The sequence below is a fragment of the Emys orbicularis genome, chromosome 6, assembly GCF_028017835.1.
Source record: "Emys orbicularis isolate rEmyOrb1 chromosome 6, rEmyOrb1.hap1, whole genome shotgun sequence".
NCBI classification, from domain to species: domain Eukaryota; kingdom Metazoa; phylum Chordata; order Testudines; family Emydidae; genus Emys; species Emys orbicularis.
Window position 1 is genome coordinate 99,163,357 of NC_088688.1, and position 24,076 is coordinate 99,187,432.

The 24,076-nt window shown below is 43.3% G+C and overlaps 1 protein-coding gene across 3 annotated transcripts in view; it reads left to right on the plus strand.

The window, feature by feature from the left end:
• The window catches only part of PCSK5 (proprotein convertase subtilisin/kexin type 5), a 295,761-nt gene that overhangs the window by 22,825 nt on the left and 248,860 nt on the right, over positions 1-24,076 (plus strand). For all 3 annotated transcript variants that reach the window (XM_065407021.1, XM_065407022.1, XM_065407023.1), the window contains exon 2: positions 9,321-9,425. In XM_065407021.1, coding sequence (XP_065263093.1) covers positions 9,321-9,425 — 105 coding nt within the window. The remainder of the gene's footprint in view (positions 1-9,320; positions 9,426-24,076) is intronic.

Here is a 24,076-nt window from a genome sequence, read left to right on the forward strand (position 1 = left end):
TGGTGCTGAGCAACAGACCTGCCGCTTTTACAAAAAGCTGCATGCCATACTTGGCAGAGACCACACTGCCACCCTGCAGACCACCATGGATACCTTTGAGGAGCTGGAGTCACAGGCCAATGGTGTGAACAGCGAGGAGGAGGATGGGAAAATACATGAGCGGGGGATCCAGCTATGGCACAAGCCAGGACCTCTTTGCGACTCCACTGCAGACCAGTCAGTCCCGGCAGTCGAGCATGGGCAAGCCTGATGCAGGGGAAGCATCCTCGGGTAAGCATATAAATTTATTTCCCATTATAGTGATGGCGCCCCCAAGTTAACAGGACACAACTATCAACTTTTAATTAATTTACTCGTACTAGAAGTACAACAAAAAGAGGCAGCGTTGTTATTTGCTTTTCATTCCCCTGTGGAGTTAGGCAAGGAGGAGCCATGCGGAGCAGTTTGTTTATGTACACAGCACTGTCTCTTGAATCCTCCTGAGAGATCTCAATGAAACTTTCATGGAGGTACTCAGCAATCCTTTCCTGAAGGTTTCTAGGGATGGCACCATTGCAGTAGACAAGCTAGCAGCATATGGGCCCTGGCAGCTTTGGGATGCCAGTAGCAGCTGTGCTCTCTCTGCCTTTGTTACCCTTCTGTGGAAAATGGTGCCAGTATTCAGTGTCTTTGCCCTATACTCATAGTTTTATGCAACTGAACAATTCCTTCCTCATTTCCCTCATCCCTGGTGGGCCACACTCACCATGGCTGGTGCCATGAGTGGCACAATGCACAAGCACGCTGAAGCAGAAGTGTCAAGAGGCATGTTTTGTTTAAAACCTCAGGGGAGCAAGGGAAGGGAGTTCTGAATCTTCACTGTTGCTTTCCATTGTGACTATACCGAAAACGGTACCTCTGTGTGTTTTATCTGCAGCTGCTGCCTTTGAAGCCTTGAAGGGTCCCTCGTCCACAGCCATGGAATGCCCGAGCCAGATAAGAAGGAGAAAGAAGAAGACTTGGGATGACATGTTCAGTGAGATCTTGCAAGCCAGTGCTGCATCAGACCATGAGCAAAGGGCCTGGAGGGTGAATACTGCAGACAGCCTGGAGAAGGAAAGACAGGAGAAAGGCCCAGGAGTCCCGGCAAGAAGAGAAGGAGATGCACCCGGACACAATGGAGCTTCTCTGGCAGCAAACACAGATGCTACAGACTCTTGTGGACCTATGGGTGGACTTTTGTGGGCTCACCTCTCTTTGCAATCACGGAGAACTCCATTACAGTACCTCCCAATTTCCCCCCACCCAAACATTCCGTGTAGCATCAGAGGCCGCATCCCTACCCCACCACTCCACCGCGGGGGACATTAAGGACAATCACAGCTTCACATATACTGACCTGATAGAGCAACGGTTGCTGTATATGTAGGTAAAAGTAGACATGAATGTTCTTTCCCCTTGTTAAGTTCTGTTCCATTAATGTATTAAGTGTTTACTGTATTTGCGTTTAAATTTCACAGATTTTTCTTTGCATTGATTTTGTTACTGAATAAAATTCTGTTATTGGGAAAATAATTTTTATTCGTTCATAACATATGCTACAGAGTGCCTACAAGTTCTGAAAGCAACCAATTACTTGTTACTGCACAGTGTGACACAACTCATAGGATCAGTGACAAACATTGTGTGATAATCATAACTGTGCAGCAAGCACCGCAAAATTCCTAAAGGGCCCCAAAACAGCAGGTCCAGGTAGAGAACAGTACTCCACAATGCATTACTGTGGCTCACTGTTAATGTGCTCTTTCACAGCCTCCCTGAGCCGTATAGCTCCGCACTGAGCTCTTCTAATAGCCTTTGTGTCTAGCTGTTCAAACTCAGCAGACTGCCACCTCTGCTCTCCACCCTCGTAGCTACTGTTCGCCCTCTGCCTCACAGATTTTATGCAGGACAGAGCAGGGAGCTATAACCCTTGAGATGTTTTTTTCACTGAGATCCACTGTCATGAGTAAACAATGCCAGTGTCCCTTCAATCTACCAAAAGTGCATTCTACTGTCATTCTGCAACAACTGAGCTGGTAGTTAAATCTTTCCTTGCTGCTCTCAAGGTGGCTTGTGTATGGCTTCATGAGCCACAGGAGCAAGGAATAGGCTCAGCCCCTCAGGATCACTACTGGCATTTCAACATTGCCAATGGTAATCCACCAGTCAGGGAAAAAAGTCCCTTCTTACAGCGTTCTGAACAGTCCTGTGTTCTTAAAGATGCGAGCGTTATGCATCTTCCCGGACCAGCCAACACTCAGTGAAGTGTCCCCAGTGATCCACCAGTGCTTGCATAACCATAGAAAAATAGCTCTTTCTGTTGATGGACTCTGTAGCAAGATGGTCTGGCGCCAAAATAAGGATATGCTTGCCATCTATCACTCCATCGCAGTTTGGGAACCCCATTGCTGCAAATCCATCCACTACGTCCTGCACATTGCCAAGAGGCACAGTCCTGTGTATGAGAAGATGATTAATGACCCTGCATATTTGCATGACAATGGTCCCCACATTGGATTTTCCAGCTCCAAAATGATTTCCACTGACCAGCAGCAATCCGGCGTTGCAAGTTTCCACAGTGTGATCACCAATTGCTTCTCCACTGAGAGTGCAGCTCTCATTTTGGTGTCCCTGCGCTGGAGGACTGGGCAAGCTTGGCACACAGACCCAGGAATGTGACCATGTGCATCCGTAAGTTCTGAAGCCACTGCTCATCATCGCGAGCCTGTATTACAATGCGATCCCACCAGTCAGTGCTTGTTTCCATCATCTGCAGCGGCTCCTTGAACTCTACCAACAACTTTGAATTGGTTCTCGCTGTGTCCCACAGCAATCTGCCCTCCAAGAAATCATCATGTTGCCCGCTCATTCAGTTCTTCTTGCAGCTCTGCAAATACGGAGGATCTTGCTTAAGTGTGCTTGTAACACTTATGACAACAGTGCAGAGCTGTTCAGGCTCCATGCTTTTGTCAGAGATGATGGACAGTGAGGAGGGCTGTGCAGGTTCGTGGGATTTTTTTAAAAAGGCATGAAAATTATGGGATATAGATGACATTATGGGATGGAAACTGTTGCAAGCTATGAAGTTGACCCCTTGTTCTCAGTCACCCCTGCATGACTTGTTTCAGTTCCAACATGCATTGCCAAAACTTTCCAAAAGAGTGTGCAGGACGGTGGCGGGTTGCACATGCACAAGCGATATATTAACTGCAGTGGCTTTATGCCGATTTAACTTGTCGACCAAAGCTTGTAGTGTAGCCATGGCCTTAAGTATAAAGACAAAATAGCAGCCTCTGCCTATTTTAAACTGACTGACTGCCGCAATGGTTTTAACTTGCTGCTTCAGTGCAGAACAAGACCAGAGCACCCAGCAATGTCAGTAACAGGGTAGTTTTGTTGTTGTTTTAATCATGGCTGACTGAAATAATTCAAAAAACTCATTTACTCCTCAGGAGCAGGAGGCTGGGCAGGGAGTGGCAGGGAGCTGACATATTTGGAAAGAGGCCTGCTTGTCATTGTTGGAATTTCAGCTTGATTAGTTTCCTGCAGCTGTGATCGTCTCTGTCTCTTCTATTTAAGTTCTTTACTAATTGGCCAGCTTTTTAGTGCCTGAAACTGTACAAAACTGAAAGCAAGTCACTCTTTAAACTTACCGTGCTGAAGCATCTATGGGAAAATGACATGGGGCCTAATACCTTGTAGAATGTTTACTAAATAACACATCATGGGTGAGATTCCCCTTCCTCAGCACAAAACTGGAGTAAATGGGCTTTGTTTGAAGAAGTAGGTGGCAGCTTTGGGTAATTAATCCATATCTTATTCTACAGTCAAATTTCCTGGCAGCTCCGTAGCCCATCCAGGGCTGCTATTCCTGCCCTGGTCTGGTGGATCCACCACTGTGCAGAACTATCAGTAACATCTCACCAAGGTGATAGAAGGCAAGAAGCACAGAGCCTACTTTGGGCACTGGAGAAGCGGCTACAGTGTGAGTCACTATTGAAGAGTGGTTTGTAGGAAAGAAATTCCCTACTGCATGGTCTGCCTGCTTGGAATGTGAGCTGGAGACAGGATTTACGCCTTGGGCAGTTCATACCTCTCCATTGCTATGTGGCTGGATTGTGCAAATTGTACATGCCACTGAGTAAGTAGCACTGCAGAGCTTCATTCCGCCCTAGGAGAGCTAAGGACAAAGTCAGGACCTGCATGATATGCAATGCCTTCCCAGGTTCCCCAGTGCACAGGGAGAGGGCAAAGACTGCACTGTTGTTTAGCATTGTGAAGCCTGTTTTCTCTTGGTGAGTTCAGCCTGTGGAGGGGCCAGTGTGGAAGGGAACTCCTCCATGCCTCCTTATGTATAATTTATATAATATACAATTATAATTAAAAATTACTACAAAATCTTTAAAAAGTTGAAATCAAAAGAATATGTTGTGAATGACCTGAAACCTTTTATCCAGAATGTTTCCTTCAAAGAATTTTGAAATTTTCAATTTTTGCTCCAATTTGGAACAAAGCCAAATTTCAAAATCCCCAAATCCTTTGTGAAAGAGAACTTCCATCCTCTGCACAGCCCTAGTGATTTGTGTGCCCAAGGCTGCACCAGAGGTACCAGTTTCTGCACTCCCCTGGTTGCAGGGACTGCCAGTTGTCTCCGTTACTGAGGCAGAATTTGTACGGTGGAGAATCCTCTCTTCCCTCCCAATTCCCCTGCAACGGCCAAGGAAACTCTGGCCTAAGGATGTCTGTCTACAGATTCAGGCAGTCTACAGCGCATCGCAGATCCCATTCGGCTCACAGGCAGAAGGTTATGTTTGCAACCAGAAGGAGTAGAAACTTCTAGTCTAAATCAAACTTTAAATTCTATGGAAACTGATGGATAAGTCCCTCCCCACCAGGAAACGTTTCCTATTTCCCATTATCAAACGGGCAAGTAACTTTGTCAGCCCTGCTGAGGTGCTGCTATAAAGGATCAATGGAAATGTTCAGTTGTTGGTGAACCTAGTCATATAGAACAGTCTGGTGAATGTATGTAATGCACTCAATACGGCGTTTATCATTCGTCACAAGCTTTCTGAGGACACTCCAAGGTTCAGATAGGTAGAGGAACTGAGTCACTGTATCCTGAGTTATCCTTATGCTACTTTCAAAGTTAAAGCTGCCTTAGGGAAAATATATTTCAAGAACTAAAGCAGAGGTTTTGCTGTTGTTACACAGTAATGACAGTGCGTTGGTTAACTTCTTCAAAGTTCACTCAAATTCTTATCTGTAATAAAGCAGGCAAGACATCCTAATCATAGCAGGGATATATGTATTTGTTTGCATGTACATGTGGTTCCCTATGGTTCAAGGATTTGGAGGCTCTAAGGAAATTCCCATTAAGGTAAAGGAGGGTAATAAAATTTATAATACACTACTGCTTTACTATGAGAAGGCACTGGCTCTCACTGAATAGGAATAAAATTCCATTTTCAAGATTTGGGCTTCTTTGATCCCACTAGTATTTATGAACCTAATCTAGTGTTTCTCAAATGCGGCCACCACGGCCGCATGTGGCCACCAGGGGCTTTTCTTGCGGCCACAGCCTCCTGGGTGATGGGGGGGGGAGGGGAAGGGAAGGAAGCAGTGGCCCCTCCCTCAGGGCCTCTAGCAGGAGTTGAGCCTTGCCCCCTCTGGAGACACATACACCAGAGGGGTGGTGGGGTCAGGCTTCAGCCCTGGGGTGGCAGGCAGCAGGCTCCAGCTGCAGGGCTTCGGGTTCTATCTCCAGACGCTGGGGTCTGTCTCTGGGCTCAGGGCTTCAGGGTCTGTCCCCCAGCCACACAGCGGTGGGCTCCAGTCCCGGCCCCTGGCCATGTGGCAGTGGGCTCTGGCCCCGGGCTAACCCCCTTCTCCCATCACCCCAGGCCCCCATCCATTCCTCCTATCACCCCAGCCCCGCTGCCTCCCTACCCACCTCACCATTCAGGACTTAATTTGTATCCTGGCATGCCCGGGTTGAGTAAGTCTGCTGTGAAAAGTGATATTTGTATTTCACAGCAGATTAAGGTTATGTCTACATTAGCTCTTTTGTCAGTCAGGGGTGTGAACAAAATACCCCCCGACCGACAAAAGTTTCACAGACAGAAGTGCCGGTGTGGACAGCAGTATGTCAGCGGGAGATACTGTCCCACCAGCATAGCCACTGCCGCTCATTAGGGATGGGTTAATTATGCCTACAGGAGAGCTCTCTCCTGTTGACATGGAGCGGCTACATGGGAGACCTTACAGCAGCGCTGCCATGCTGCTGTAAGGTCTGAAGTGTAGACATAGCCTTAGTAGCTAACTGGGAGGCTGTGAAAAGTGGTATTAACAAACAAATATCACTTTTCACAGCAGCAGACTGACTAGCCAGCAAGTCTTTTAAAAACGCAACCAAAAAAGCAAAAGAAAAAACAACAAAAAAGACCAGAACGTGCAAAGCACCTTATTTGTGTTTCTAGTCTGTTTAGGTCCAGTAAAGAATAGAAACAGCTGTCCATTATTTTTATTATTGAGTCTGCAAAAATAAAACCCTACATAAATAAATTCCTATGATTTGGATATGTCTATGTGCATATTTATTTGTTTTTCCTAAAGTTAATTAAGTATTTTAGGAAAAATTGTCAGTTCGGGCAGCAGCAAGAGTTGGTGGCCGCACTCTGAGGCCACCAAAAATTTTGTTTTGAGAACCCCTGACCTAAGCTATGGATTTCTGACAACTGTAGTTATAATTATTTGAAAAGTGATGGTGCTTGGAAGACATGGGCCCAGCCTCACAGCACTTACCTCTAGGGCACGGGTGGCCAACCTGTGGCTACAGAGCCACATGCGGCTCTTCAGAAGTTAATATGCGGCTCCTTGTATAGGCACCGACTCCGGGGTTAGAGTGCTGGGGGTGCTCACTGCTCAACCCCTGGCTCTGCCATAGGCCCTGCCCCCACTCCACTCCTTCCCACCCCCTCCCCTGAGCCTGCCGTGCCCTCACTCCTCCCCCTCCCGCCCAGAGCCTTCTGTACACCACAACAGCTGATGGGGAGGGAAGGGAAGGCGCTGATTGACAGGGCTGCTGGTGGGCGGGAGGCGCTGGGAGCGGGGCGGTGGGGAGCTGATGGGGGGGCTACGGATGTATTTTTTTTGCAATGTACATTGGTAAATTCTGGCTCCTTCTCAGGCTCAGGTTGGCCATCCCTGCTCTAAGGGCTCAGTTGTGCCTCATTAGTGCAAGCCTATCCTGGGAAGGATTCAGAGGCAGTATACACAATGCCTGGGGAGCACCCCAGCACTCAAGGAGAGCAGCCTCACTGCTTCCCCATTTCCAGTGGATGCAGCACGTGCTTCCCTCTATGATCAGTCAACCCTGCTGGTTGATGTGTATGTGTTGGGGATGATGTCCTCATCTTCACCTCACCTCTTTACGAGTGGCCAGTACTGCTAACTCAGGGGAATTCAAGGAGTACAGTTGTTGCCAGCCCTCCGCTCTCTTGACCCACACAGTGGTTAGCCACAGCCTACCGCTAAACAGACAAATGCAATGCAGACACATAGAGCACTGGGTAATCTGAAAATGTATGTGGCATAAAACAGTCCAGGTTTTCTCCCTGTCCCTTCCCCTCTCCTTCTCCCCCAAATAAATATGACAGATTCTGTGTGTGCAGTTCTGTGCAATGGTGAAATATAGACCTACTTGCTTTGTGACTGCATTGTGTGTGTGTGTGTGTGTGTATAAACAAGGAGTTACAGTAGAGGCTCATTAATCCACACTAATGAGAGGGAGGCCATAGAAGATTAAAGTTGTGTTTAGTGTTGTGGTTTAGTGAATATGCAAAAAATGCAATTAAAGCAACAAACAAACAAGAAATCCCCAGGCTCCTGCATCAAACAAACATACAGCAGAACCTCATAAATCTTCATAAATAGGCCGAGACCTTGCACAAACTGGTAAAGTTTGAATGCTGCCAATGCTGGGGTGAGGACTAGATCTGGCATCACTGATTAGTTTAAAGAACCCTAGCCTTGTTTCTGGCATTGCGAGCATCAGGACAGGGGCTAGGAGATGATGAAGTGTTCTGCATTGTCCTGTAGGCAGCACAAAGCCAGAGACTTTAGTCTTCATGAATCCTAAAAACAGATCCTTGGAGCCCTATTGGGTTTCCTGCCAGTTCTCCTAGAACCTTAGAGGTTGAACTCTTGAGTTATTTCCTGTATACTTGTCTTTATTAGGGGCTATTAATTCAGAACACAGAATCCATGAGGTTAGATAACTATTCTTCCACCATCTTTTGTGATTTCATTCAGACTTGTTTTCAAAACTAAGCCAAATTTGCTTTCTAAGGTCATTTGAGTGTTTACAATTTTAATAAATATTGTTAAAATAAACAAACAAACAAAAAAAAGAGAGAGAGAGAGAGATCTGAACACTGTTCATTCAAATAAAGGATCTTTCTATAAGATTTACAACTATTATGGCATTTTTTTGACGGCCAAATTTTAAAATGCTTAGGAGAAGTATTTTCCATCGGGTCAAAGATGTTGGGTGTGTGTGGATGTGTGTAAGTAATGTCTTAAAAGTCTGGCTATCCATTATAAAACAGGTGTTAATGATTTAAAATTTATTACAAAGATTGGTGCTGGGTAAAACTAACAACATTGCCAGACTATACTGAAGTGGTGGATACAAAGTAATTTGAATTCTGTTATTTAGAAGTTGCCCATTTTGACTTCTCATAACTTGAATAAGCACTTCTAGTAATTGATTAAGAGTTCTGATGTTACTCCTCCCTTTCCCCCCAAAATCATATATTTATATTCCTTGTGAATGGTAAGATGCTTAGGACTTTTTTGGGGTAAGTTAATGACATAAATAACCTATCCTGCATTTTATAGTACATTTCCTTGAGCAAACTAGATGGAATGCTTTTTAATAACCATATAGCTATTTGATGATTTTTATACTTGCCACGTGAAGACAGTTTGGATATAGATTGGTATAGAATTACTTAAAATGCTGCATATAAATTAAACATTAAAAAAGGTAGATACAGACAAGCTAAGCAGCTCAATTATAATAGTTGGTTTTGCAGTTGCTGCCTCAAGGACACTCCATCCATTTCATATCATATGTCCTTCTTTTGAAAGATGATCACTGGGGTTCAAGTAACATTTCAGCACAGCAGGAAATTACATAATTTATAGTCCTTTAAAAAATGAAAAACAGAAAACTGCTTTTCATAAATTAAATCTCTCTCTTTCTCTCTTTCTCCCCTGTCTCTTCCTCCCAACAGATTGGAGCACTGAAGGATTATTACCACTTCTATCATAGTAAAACAATTAAAAGATCAGTTCTCTCAAGTAGAGGTACCCACAGCTTCATTTCAATGGAACCAAAGGTAAGAAAATCCAGCTAGGCAAGCATCTGAGACAAAAGCTTCTGCATTTTTAATTTGAAATGTCATACCAGGAAACATTTGCCTGGATGGCAGCTAACATTACAAGAGCTGATATACTATATCTGTTCACCAAGGTACATTAAGATGAAACAAAGACAAATACCATATTATTAACTGATGTGCTATCCTCAGAACATAATGTCCAGTGTTGTTCTTGGGGGAGATGTACTGTAAGAATTTTGTTAATGTACTAATCTTTATGTCATGCCTCGCTAGTTTAAACTCCCAAGAATAACCTTAACAGGCTGCTGTTTTCTTGTCAGCTGCCTTTGCGAATGAAAATGTGCAAAGTAGGATGATATCTCCATGGTTTGGTGGTATTTTTTGGCTTTTTATGGTCATTTAGTGCAGTAGGGGAATTAAGATTTGCACACTCTTTTCCATGTTCCTTTTAATTAATCCTTATGCCTTATTTTATATTAAAGGAACTCTTTTTATTTGAAATGTGGCATCTCACCCTACATCACATATTTAGTCTTAGTAAATTTTAGATGTTGGGTAACTGAGGGCATTGGGTAATACTGGACAGTTTGTTATAGCATTGCATAATATTTTATCTTATAATTGTGGCTGAGAAAGCATTTTTATTGCAAGCCCCTAATTTCAGTTGTTTTGTAACTTCTCCCCCAAACAACCTTAGAGTTGGAATTTCTTATGTGTTTCCTCAACCAAGAAACGCATGTTTTTGAAAAGTTTGAGGAAAAATCATTAAGCTTTTTTATTTTATTCAAGTGCGAAAAAAACCTTAGTGTTTTTCAAGAGTTAAGAAATTTTCAGCTACTTTTTTTAGCACTTGGATTATATAAACATGGCATGTTGATCCCCCTTATTGAGAAATTTGTGCTTTACTAACCTTGAAAAAAAGTTAAGTATAAAAATGATCAACAAATAAAAGCAGAATGCTGCACATGAGAGATAAATGTCACACAATGACAGTGAGTGGTGAATCCTGCCTTCCTAGTGGTGTGAAAGGCTATCTAGGAAGCATAAGTTGGGTAGTTTTGCTGTGCATTGAGGCAAGAACAGGATGTGGGGCATCTACAAAGGAGGTTCTCACACAGTGTATGGCTAAACTGTCTTCTCTAAGGACTCCATCAACTTTACTGTTCAGGTTGTTTCAGTGATAAACATGGAGAGGGTCAAGGGCAAGGCTGGAGAGTCCAGGAATACTCAGATTCACTGAACAAATACCAAGTGCTCCCCCCCTGCATAGGCGGTAGCGCAAATGGAGTGGAAGCCATTTGCATCTTTTAGCAACTGCCCCAGCACATGTGAGTCTTCTGTGGGCACAGAGCTAGTGTAGTTGACTTTGTAGCACCAACACTCTGGCTATATCCAGCTGTTGAATGGTCCCTTGTGGATCACTAGCAACATTCCTAGATTAGAGCAGCCTTGAGCGAAGTATGGGGAAGGGCTAAGGCAGAGCTGAGCAAAGAATCAGGGAGACATAACCAGTTCCCTGATGGCCCCTTGCTGCGCCAAGTAGATTTTGGCCACATGAGAGAATCTGCCCCATAAAAAACTACTAATGTACACTTGATTTGTAATCATAACTATGAATTTCTTGATTTTATTTTTTTAAATTATATTACTGTAGCACCCGAAAGCTCCAATCTGGATTGAGGTCCCATTATAGAATACACTGTACAAACAATGAAGACACATACTTTGTGATGATGTTTTAGATTCTAAGAGGAGTTTAGGTGAATACTAGGGTTTGTGGACTTTCCAAACTGTTTAAAAGTAACTTCCTTATAACTTAAAATCCTCTTCCAAGTGACAAAATAACACACATACTTAATTATACATTTGATTTGAAAACAGTGACATGATTTTAGTACACAAAATGGATGTAAAACTGCATATGTGCCACTCAGGATAGGCCCAGCCCTGAAAGCGGCCATTCTTCCTCTTTCTATGGGTATTTTGACTTCAGGATTGGACTACAAAATTTTTAAAAATAAAATAAAGATAAAATACTGGGCCCAATTTTAAAGGGGCATTTACTCAACCCCCAGCTTGGTGCTCGGAATTAATTGCAAATAAATCCCACACGTTAGTTGGCTAAGTACCTGATTTGTGCTAATTCTATAGCATGACCTCCACTTAGTGGGAATTCAGGAAGTTAATAGTAGTATTTTTGTAGTCTGGTATTTCTAAACTACCTGTGTACATAGTGTTGTCGTTGACAGTGTGAACACAAAGGGCCAGATTCCTAGCTGGCATAACTTGGTGTAGCTTTATTGATTTCAATGGAACTATGACACTTTATGCCAGCTGATGTGTGAGTCTCTCTTTCTAGATATTTATGAATGTGGTTATTAATGTCTTAGAAACATATTATCTGATTCAGATTAGGAAGAAACTTCCCTTATGGTCAAGTTATCCCTTCAATTCCTTTGAACTCAATGGAGCTGGCCCATTTCCACTAGCCAAGAATCTGGGTCCAGACAATTCATTAATACTGCGCTGTTTGATTTTCCTGTAAGTTGTTCTAACTCTATTATACTTTGTTCCCAGTTATTGCAGGAACTTCCTTCGGCCTTTGTTTACACCCTGCATAAATTATTAATAGGACGCATATTTTTTAAAATGGCATCTGCGGTTTTATGGGCAGTTACCACGATTGCTTACACAAGTCAGAGAAATGTGTGGACAAAAGGCTAATTTTGCATCTAACTAATTAATTAGTTAAATGTACATGCTGGCTTTGAAGATCTACGGTTTGGGGTTCTCTTTCTCATTTAAACTAAGGCTACTTTACACCATTCTGGAAGTGTAAAAAGGCCTTAAAGTGGGCATCAATTAGAAGTGTATAGAGTACACATTTTGAAAATTTGGCCCAATGTTTACCTGAATCCTACTCTATCTTTAAATGAGTGTGTAAACCATATTCAGTATAGTAGAATGTTGTCTGTATATTGAGAAATATATTCATTAGCGTCTGCAGTGAGCCCTTTGCTCCTCAGCTCAAGAATGTACGTTGGCACCACCAAGAGAGGATATCAACTAGATATTTTTAGAAGAGGAGTGGTGAAAGTGAGCACCTGTGGTCACATGTAGACCTCCAGCACTCTTAATATAACTTAGCACACTGCTCTGCAGAGTGGAGAGGTTCACACATAGCTTTCTTCAAAGCAGCACTGCTAGAGTGCGGTTTACTGAGCATGTCATCACCTGTTATATAATAATAAATGGAGATATATGTATCTCATAGAACTGGAAGGGACCCTGAAAGGTTATTGAGTCCAGCTCCCTGCCTTCAATAGCAGGACCAAGTACTGATTTTACCCCAGATCCTTAAGTGGCCCCCTCAAGGATTGAGCTCACAACGCTGGGTTTAGCAGGCCAATGTGCAAACCACTGAGCTATCCCTCCCCCCTGTTGCAGCTTGTGGTAAAAATTGATAGAAAGATAGGCAGGAGAGAGGCCTAGACCCAAAGCAGGGATCAGTATCATGCACCAAATTAAAGTATTGCCCCAAGTCTATAGTGGGCAGGCAAATGTCGAGATAAAACAAAACTCCCTGGCCTTTCTAACGAGCTCCACTCCCACCAACTAACTCTTGCAGGTTTCACTGTAACCCCCTCCTCAGCAGTCGTGGGCTCCTCTGTCATTCCTACACAGACTGCTTTGAAGAGTCCTTTTGGGAATGTTAATGCATATGTATGGGGGTGAAGAGTGATCAGAGTCAATCCATGACTAGTGAAGGGTATGGGGAGCTGCAGAGGGTGTTGGGGAGCCTCTCTGTGCTCCCTTCTGTGCCTACCTGACTTTCCTTTAGAATCAGGTTGGTGCAGAATTCCCCTATTGAGGAATGAAGCAGGTAAGGCATCCCTCAGTATTTGCCCCAGGACTAGTGTGCCAACAGAAGGGGATGCTAACGGGAAGGAGAACTGAAAAATGAGTGCGATCTCAGGCCATGTCTACACTACCATGCTACAGCCACGCTGCTGAAACCCTGTAGTGGTGATGCAGATTACATCAATGGACGGAGTTTTTCCACTCCACTTCCCCGAGCAATGATAGCTAGATCCACGAAAGCATTCTTCTGTTGACCGAGCTGTGTCTACTTTGGGGGTTAGGTTGACCTAACTATAATGCTAGGGTGTGTGGATTTCTCACATCCCTGAGCACTGACGCTAGGTCAACCTAAGTTTTACATGTAAACCTGGCCTCAGTTACACTAGTATCAAACAGGTGTAAGTAAGATCAGAATTGAGCTCTTCTTGCACCAATGAGATTACAGTTTAAAGTAGATGTCAGTAATGAAGCCCACACAGGAAATTAACCACACTTCACAATAACACACATATATGAAATACACAAGTCTGTATGCAATGAGTGAATTCGTTTTTGGTTATTTTTTAAAAAAATAAACAAAGGGCCAGCATTGAAAGGCACAGAAAATCAGGATCATGGCCTATAATGTGTAACATGCCCTGAAAGTATCTGAAAAATCAAGATAGCATACATGACTGCTGTGTAAGGCTCTGTAGTACAATATTTAACAAAAGAGCTACACTAAAAATCATGTTTGCTAAATAATCTTCCATTAAGAATCTCATATCTGTGCCTTAATTTCAAATGATGTAAATACAAACTAAAGTGTGTCCAGTTTTGCCCATCAAGTCCCCAATGCCCTGCGTGACAAGAGAGATGGAGATTTGAAAAATGAAATGTTGCTCAGAGCAATGCTGTTTAAGTATGAAATTAATAATTCAAGTACCATGTTTTAACTCCATCTGTGAAATTGTCAGTTTACAGATGATGAAGGCATTTACAGTACTAGTGTTTGTGGGCATGTTTTTTAGTCTAGAATCATCTCACCTTTTGATTTTGTTAAACTCCTTTTATATAGTAGTAGTTCGGTTTAATCCATATTAGAATTTTTTCATACTCTGAAAGATGAAAGTGTTTGAGGCCCAGCCCTTCTTCTATTGAAATCAATAGCAAAGCTTGGATTGACTTCAGTGAAGATAGGATTTGGCTCATGTTGCTGACATTTCACACCGTCACAACCACCTGTTCAGTTCCATTGGTGGCAGCAACATTGGGAGCGCTATTGTATGACATTTAACTTTATTAAGAGCAGATCTATGTGACCTGGTGCTTAAAATGCCACTTTTTGTCAGCACCATGTCTGCACTGGTTCTGCTACCAGAGCAGAACTGGTGGTAACAACAGTGACAACTCTTAGCCAAAATGTCTTAGTGTAGACAAGATCTATATGTGCAGAGCTATTCTCTAGGACAGGGGTTCTCAAACTGGGGGTCGGGACCCCTCAGGGGGTTGCGAGGTTATTACATGGGGGGTCACGAGCTGTTAGTCTCCACCCCAAACCCTGCTTTGCCTCCAGCATTTATAATAGTGTTAAATATATTTAAAAGTGTTTTTAATTTATAGGGAGGTCTCACTCAGAGGCTTCCTATGTGAAAGGGGTCACCAGTGCAAAAGTTTGAGCACTAGTGCTCTAGGAGGATCACACAGTGTGACAAAGGCTGGACAGCTGTAAGAGAGTGGTGGAAGGCAGGTATACTAGCCATAGAATGATAAAGACTGTTTCCCCTATAAGCTGAAAATGGGTTACCTCCAGTCAATTAGGGACACCCTAGTCCAATTAAGGGCTGCTTGAGACCTTGAAAAACTTTTCCTCCCATGAGAGATGGGGAGGAGAGACCAGGTGCTGCAGGGCTAGTGGCAGCAGGGAGAAAGGCTTCTCCAGGGTGGATGGCTGCTCTTCTCTGTACAGGGGACGCTATATAAGAGATTGCCTATTTAGGAAAAGGACTGGCACCCCAGGAACAATAACACGGCCACCACCATTTGGGTGAGACTAGGGAAAGGTATTCCCCTTTGTTTTGTGTTGGAACTGGTTTCTTTTTTGTTTTGTTTTGTTTGGCAGAGGGGCACTCCTGAGGCTTGCCTGGAAAATATTGGGAAATAAACCCCCAAATGGGAGAGCAAACACCGACCAGGGTGGGACTGACTTACTCCAGCCCCCCACCATCAGAGAGGGAAGCACTGAGCCTGCCGAGATGGAGGAGATGCCTTGCCACAACCCTGTTCTTAACTCTGGCAAGATAGCAGGGTGGAAGTTTGTGAGAGGGTGAAGGAAGGAGGAACAGTAGCAGCCACAAATAAATCATCATGTTGCTATGTAGCAGTGTTTGTACCAGTTCAAACTAACAAATAAACAATAAATTAGGCTGACATGGGGTTTAGCTAGCTGAAAGGCTGGGAAAAAGGATGGATTTCACCACAAGATTATGGTTTTGCTTTGGCAAGGATTTCGGCGAAGAAGTTGATTCCTTCTGATTCCTTGGGAATCTTGCCAGTAGGAAGAGAGAATGTACTCATCTCTTCTTGATCAGCATGCTTGTTACACATATAGGGGAGGGTTGGGGGGTTTCCCAATAAAACATGGGATGGTCAGGAAGATGTTCAATTATTTTTGGATTTAATATGCCAGGAGTGAAGTTTTAGGTTGAATTAAAGGGCGGGGGCGGGGGGGGGGAACACCCAACCCTGCCAATTAGTAAATTAGCATATCACACAGTGAAGGGTCAGCATGAGAATTTCATTACGGGGCTAAAGCCCCAGTCTTTTTAAAAGCGGTGGTTTGGACTTTCAGCTTAGAGCAATTTTGGAGAGGAGTTATTATGGGAAAGTTTGTGTTTAGCATTGACAATGCTAAGTGTAAGTTGTTAAATGTCATTAGTGAACAAAAAGATTTTGTTAGCCAAACAGAATGACAAAGCTGTTCAACCATGAGGCCAGGTGATATCTGTGTGTGTAGCCATAAGCATATGAGCACTCAGAAGACAAAGAATCAATACTAGTGGGTAAATAATGGCTACTGTCCTGTTATTTTCCAAATTTAAAGCTTGATCAGTGAGTTGAAAAGTTGAAATATTATCCTCATGGACGCTGCATTTCATTGAGTCTCAAACTTAAATAATAATATAATATATATGGAGATATACCTATCTCATAGAGCTGGAAGGGACCCTGAAAGGTCATTGAGTCCAGCCCACTGCCAGGACCAATTTTGCCCCAGATCCCTAAGTGGCCCCCTCAAGGATTGAACTCACAACCCTGGGTTTAGCAGCAGGTCAATGCTCAAACCACTGAGCTATCCCTCCCCTCTTATACCAGTCATGCTTCCTCCTTAACCTTAGTCAGGATCAAGAGGCAGTCTTGCTATTGCTACCCTGGCTAAAGGATCCTGCTGCTGGGTGAAATTAGATCATGAATTGGTTACTGACTTACAGTGAACAAGAGAGCATAGAAAGATTTCATGTTCATACCTGCCTCCTGAGTATTCAACAGTTTGATATGGACAAACTAATACATAATACTTGTTACAAGTTAGATTCTATTATAATTACTGTTGTTATAAACAAGGTGTTAGGATGTTATAAAGTGTGTGCAAGAAGGGTTTTTTCCCCTTTGTTTTAGTTTGTGAGTGAAATTGGTGCTTCTGAAAAGTGACTGATCTTCACACTAGTTTAAACCAGGTTCTTCATTCACCCAGCTTTGCCATTGCAGCTCAATCCTGATCTTCAAACCTCCCTATGAGTCCTGGGCCCCTCAAGCAGAAACTAGCAATGATGGTGTGATTTTGTGTTGTGAATGAATGGGGTCTGTATGAGACCACCATATGCACTTTTACTTGTGACCCAATATGGGCTAGACTGTAATCTTCCAATCTGCCCAGAGTGAGGGTAAAGCATAGTTGCACCGTCCAGAGCAGGAACTGAATTGTGAGTCATGACCCTTGTCCTGGAACAACTTTCTTCTGGCTCTGCACCAGCTTAATTGTGCCTATCAATGTGTTGGAGAGGGTGAAGTGAACACACTTTGTCCCTGCCTGCACATTCTCTTTCCACTTGATGGGACAGGGACTAATGGCCCAGAGGCAGCTGCTATTCCCCTCACAGAAACCCGTGGATAGCCTGTGTAATGGAGTAGGGCAGCTCACAATTGAACCCTCTGGGATTGGAACCTGAAGCACTCCAAAGGTAACAGGCTAATGCTATTGCATCATCTAACCCTTGAATGCAAATATATTTTGAATTATCAGTGATACGTCCTTTGTTCCAAGAGTATGGGCCAAATTACAATATCAATGGGGTAACTAGGGCCGGCGCTTCCATTTAGGTGACCTAGGCGGTCGCCTAGGACACCAGGATTGGGGGGGGCAGCATTTTGCCGCCCTCGGCGGCAATTCGGTGCGGGGGGTCCTTCTGCGCTCCGGGTCTTCGGCGGCAATTCTGTGGCGGGTCCTTCACTCGCTCCGGGACCCGCCGCCAAACTGCCCCGAAGACCGGGAGCGCGGAAGGAGCCCCCCACCGCAGAATTGATGACAACGACCGGGAGCGTGGAAGGACCCCCGCCTAGGGCACCAAAAATCCTGGTGCCGCTCCTGGGGGTAACATGTAGCTATTTTTCATCAATAAAATTTTAATGCATAAATGGCAATTCCTATTTGTTTATCTGTATTGCATAGACATCTTTAACAAAGTTAATCATAATGTTAACTGGACTGTGGTTTATTAATAAAAATAAATACTTTGTTAATATCTAATTCCACTACATTCAGAAAAATCCTCATTTTTTTCTATTAATGCAAACAAGCAAAGAAACACAACCTCAGAAATAATCACTAGAGCTACCCGATGAAATTATTTTTTTGATGTTTCCTGCTAAAAAGTGGAGCTCAGTCAGCCCGCCCTGCCACACCTGTAAGAGTTGTTAGACTTGGTGGTAGGAGCTTAAAAAGAGAAAACAAAACACAGCACAGTTGGTGGCAGACCAGAGGGGACAAAACTCCAGTCCTCAGCTTCTGGGGAAAGGGATGGCTAAAGGCAGGAATGCCTCACACAGCCACTGCCCAAGAGCCTTTCCCTGAAGGAAGGGAGGGCCAGATGCTGATCCACCTTCGATGGGACCAGGTTAGCGTGTGAGCCTTGTTGGGACCACAGCTTAACAGAAGCATTCTGAAGGACGAGAGCCTTACTGCACTTGTGGGACAATTCATTTGTGTTACTTTATTTTCATGTTCATTGAGAACCCCAGAAGGGGCAGACTGTCACGGGCTCAGTTGGATGGTGGAGCCTCTTACAACTGGTCTGGCATGGTGGAAAACCTGGACATAGGAGTGCGGAGTGCTATGGCTGCAGAGGCCTGACTCAGGTCTGGTGGGGAAGGAACCCAGAGACACTGACACAGAGGTTATTTGCCCTCCCCTCCTTAATTACCTGGACCTTAGAAAGCAACATTGTATTTCAGAAAATTCCAGTTATCTATTTGCCATGTAATTTTTAGATCTCCTTTGCAATTACAATCTCATTGATAATCATTAGGCAAAAAAATGGAGATTAGTCTGAAGGTTTTAACTGGCTCACTTTGTAGTTAGTGTAACAAATGGCTTGGGAAATGGAGACAGGTATTCAGTAGGATTGCCTTCTCTTGCTATTTCTTCACAGCGTTTTTTTTTTAAGCTTGCTATGATACTGGCTGCAAGGATGGAGGATCACTTGATGGCAAGGTTGGCTAGAGACACTGCCCTGCACTATGGGGTGGAAAAAGTAATTATAGCCCCTTGTCCATTTTATCCGGTTATCACAGCATCTTGGAAACCCAAGGTCTGAACAACTGGCAGGTATCACATTCCAGCAAGTAGCAGAGTTGCTGAAGCAGCTGAAGGCTGATTAAGTTCTTTGGGCTTTATGATGAATGAGAATTATGACAGCTTTTTGGGGGATCTTCAGGAGGCTGGTGATATGGTCGACTGTGACTGTTGAGATCAGAACATTTAAAAACATCTAGGTCATATACGGGTCTCTGTAGGATCATGGCGGGAGTTTGACATAAGTAGGTGTTCTTGAAAATCATCGTTAGGCACCTCATTACTTTTGAAAATCTGGCTTTCTCTGACCTTGGGGGAGAATTCTCCCAGTGACTCTGCATCAAATGTGCCAGTGTACAGGAAAACTGATGTTGTTTCTAACTGCAAGCCAGTAGTCAAACCCACCTGGAATCTAGAAATAAAGCTGTTTTCTGTCTGGTTCCTGGATGACCGTCATCAGTGAGAAGGATATGCAGCTGGGATTTTTTTTTAATTCTTTGAAAAGAATCCAGCTCATCTCCCAACAGGAGTCAAAACTCTTAGTTCTGTCACTAAAGACAGACAATACGACTAAGGCTATGTCTGCACTGTGTTGCACTGTGGACTACAGAGGTGTGAATTGCAAAGTGCACCAAAATGTTCCACTTTAACTGCCCTGTGTGGACACTCCTGGCGCAAACAAAAAGGTACCTAGATTGCGTTAACACAGTCCTGTTTGACAGAGGACTATGTTAATGTATATTAGCAGGTACCTTCTAGTTTACACCAGCAACTTCCACATGGGGCAGTTAGAGTGCAGCACTTGTAGTCCACACAGTGTAGACAAGCCCTGCGTATGCTCAATTTGCTCACCTCGTGAGTGAAAAGGCTCACATTTTACAGTCACTTTTTTTTTTTTTTAAACATACCTGCAATTTAAGGCTGGCTGGTACCAATAAGCGCACATTGAACATTATATACTAAGGCCCTGTCTACATTAAGGCAATTTGCATCAGTGTAACTACATCAATGGCACAAAACACTGTGGTAGATGCACTGCACTGATATAAAGTGGGGTTTACAATTAACGGTGCATGCTTAATGAGTGTACACTTAAAAAATCCTGCAGCCTTGTACAGCTCAGCTCTCTAGATGTGAACACTCAGAGTTGACAGAATTGTATAGTGTGCATTGGCAGCAGCCCAAAAGGGGAAAGTGTTATTTTCATTCTCACAGAACTTAATAAACTGCTGAAGGGTTTTGCGCAAACTTTTAACAACAATTAAAAATCACTCTTAGGTAGAAACCATGTATGGGAAATTTCAGCCCAAAAGATAAATATTTCATAATGCTAACAATAAATGTGTAAAAGGAAAGGGTTATAAAGGAAACTGTTTGGTGACCTTAACTTTGTGGATGCTCCCAGGTATTAATAACATTTGAATTACTTTACAGTTCACATAACACACTACAAGTTCTTGCAGGGAAGCACAATAAGTTACGTGAATTGTTACAAAAAGGGCAGCTGAATGATGTAAGAAGTTAGGGAGAAACAATGCTTTTCAATGTCCTCAGAGTGGCTCTGAATAATCATTCTTTGCTCTAATAGCTCAACAAGAAACACAGCAGCATTGGCTTCTGCAGTAGTCTCCATGTGATGCTACGAGTCTTTACTCCATTTACATTGCCAGCAATGGAAATATAGAAAATTGCTGTTTCAGCTGCTGGGGTGGGTATTATTTCAGAATGATCTAGAAATGGAGGAAGTGGAGTGATCCTGGTTTTGAACTGGGGAAAGGGATGACAATCTGGAAAAAGCTGATCCTGCAGGGTCAAGTGCCAGAATATCAGCCAGCACTAGGGTTGCCACCTTTCTAATTGATGGCAACCGGCCTTTGAGGCACTGCCCCCTTTTCCACCTCTTCCCCCCAAAGCCCTGTTAATGTCACTCACTTCTCTCTCCCCAGTCCTCCCATCACTTGCTTGATCATCTCCACCTCTCTCCCCCTGCCCAACTGGGCTCCTTCTGCTCTGATGCTGGGGCCAGAGCTGTTACAGCCTGACAAGGAGCCTGACTGCGGGGCAGAGGGAGGTGCCAGGTCATTAACACTTTTGGTATCCGGTCAGTACATCTGACTAGGTCCCCTTTTTCGACTGGACTTTCCGGTTGAAAATCAGACACGTGGCAACCCTAGCCCAGCACATAGAGAGAGAAAAAACATTTTGGAAAGGAGCATCTCAGAGCAGACTATCTAGGAATGTGACAGAACACCTCTTACACACCAGGGAAATATTTCCTAAGAGGAATCAGCTCCATCTGACATTGATTATATTGGTTACAATACAGGATACTCATAGAAAAATTGGCTGAAGGTTTTTGTTATGTTTTGTTTTGGTCTTGCCTTTAGAAACCTTTCTAGTAGCAGGGTGCAGCCCTGATGTAACATGTTGCTTTGCGGTGCAACTCATTGCCAGCTGCTGATGGCAACTTTCTCACTCAGAGATTGTGGATCAGAGCAAAGAGCAGGTGTTCACAATGTGCATAGATAATTTGGCACATCTCTGTTAATTAGCAAAGATAATGGAAGATGGATGGAGCTGGCAAAAAAATTGCATCATGTCAGCCCCTGTTTTATTTTAGGATCATGTCCAGAAAACATGAGCATCACTCAAGACTGGAAAACCTCTTTCATTCCCATTGACTCTTTAGTATATCAGACCCTCCCTTTACTATAATCAGCATGGTTCAGTGGCCAGCCTTGGGTTCTGCTCTCACCTGGGCTATTGACTTTCTGTGTGATCTTGCTCAAATCACTTCACCTCTTTATGCTTCAAATTCCCAACCTGGAAAATGGGAACAATGATGTTTACCGAATTAGTTAAAAAGTTTTGAGAGCTACAGATGAAAAGTGCTAATTAAGTATTATTATTAAAGGCCTGGAAACCACACTTCACTTAGTGGATTTCATATATTTGTATTCCAGAGCATTTTATGAATTAACACAATTAATTTTTAATTAAATAAAACATTCTGCCATTCTAAATCCCCTCATATAATCAACTTAGAACCAGTAGTCTCTATCAATATGTTGGCCATCACTTACATACAACACATTTAACCTTGATTCAAGATTTGACATTGTTTGAATTTTTTCCCTGTTCAAGTGACAATGCACTCCATCACTCAGACTGACACTGGGATGCCAAATACAATAACAGGGCAATATGTTGATTTGCCTTCATTTTTGCAAAGGATCCAAATCAAATACGTCTTTGTAGGTACATTAAGCAAACTTAAAATCAATCTGCTCTTTAACTGATCGCCACTGTAATGAGTTCACAACTCACATAATAATCCAGACTCTCTGTATGCAAAAGACCTCTTTCTCTTTTACCAGGATGAGGCTGGCATTCTGTCTTGCTCCACTTGCCCACTTAGTAGGTACTGGTAGATCAGGCAGTCCTGAGAAAGGCAGCTGTATAATCCCATGTTCTCACAATCTTCGTGGGAAACATGGTTTTCTAGCTCTAACTCTGTGGGCTTTCATGTTGCGCTGGTAGGAAGTAGAACCATCTAGGAGCCTCTAGTATTTAGAGACAGTGTTCAGTACAATGTTCTATAAACCCTCTTTCCCATTTCCCATATCCAGTTTAGTGTCCTAGCCACTCCAGTCACTAGGTCAGGCACTTCAGTGCACAAGCTACAAGAAGAGGGGAACTGGGTATAACAGTCACCAGAAGGAAAGGTGTGTGAAAGCCCTCGTGTTTGCCTAAGGTCCTGAAGTCCTTGGCTTGGGGGGATGAGACGGCTTGTGTAATATATCCCAGATGGCATCAAACAAGCTCAGGTCTGCATGCTTGAGAAGGCAAGCTCATGTTTGTATGCTTGGGGCCTGTCATAGCTGGAAAAAAACAAGTCTTTTATTGGAGCAGAGAATATTCAGAACCTCTAGTCAAATAAAGAATGATGTTTATAGTAGGCCACTTTCAAAACCTTTCATCACTACAGAATATGCAACAAAATCTCACACAAACATTACCATCTGAGCGACATAAATGTAGATAATAGTCATTTCAGGAAGCACCAATCAGAACACACTCTAACCTCACTTACGTGGTCTAATTGGAAATCTAAAACTCTGATGTATTCCAATGAAAAGTGTTCAATGAAATGTCAGTGATGAAAATGGGTTCTTTATTTTCTTTTTTCTGTATTATTTATATTATGGAGGGTGTTATGAATTATGAGGTCAGGAAAACTGAGCCATAGCAAAGTGACTGTTGTTGGCACTCTTCTTATGTCAAAATGCACAGGATTGCCAGCAAGTTGCAAGCCATGGTACTGCCCTGATTTCACACATGAATTTAAAATGCACTAGCCAGCACATTCATTAATCAAGCATTGCTCCACTTTTCATGTGGTCTGACCTGCAGAATCTGACAGATACCACATAACTGGAAGCACTGTCAGTGGTTTTTCAGGTGTGGGAATAATACTAGTTGAGAAAACATTTGCTTTGCTTCTGGCTACTGGATCTAGGAAGGTAAACTCCAATCTTTTCCCATTTGCACTGGGAGTTGGACTAAATTTTTCCCTGAGGCTGGATACATGCTTCTTTCATGGGTAGCAAAATGTTTCAGAAGGCGATGATGGTGTTTAAGAGCTGTAGCAATCTCAATGTTTTAGTAGCAACAAACTGCACTGCCACCTGGGAGACTAGAGTGCAGGAGCTCAGGTCAGAGGCCAAGAAAAAGGAGATGAAGTCATCAGTGTTTCTGATTTAAAGGAGATTGAACATTCCTCTTACTTTTCCTTCCCTGCACCCTTGGGTTGAGGTAGCAATCAGGTTGGATCCACTCTCTTGATTTGTAGTCAGAGAACAGGGGCAAAAATATCAGTTGTCAATGAGATAGGAGTGATCATTAAGGCTGATGTCCTGGCTACAATGAGGTACATTCCCCAGAACCAATGAGGGGG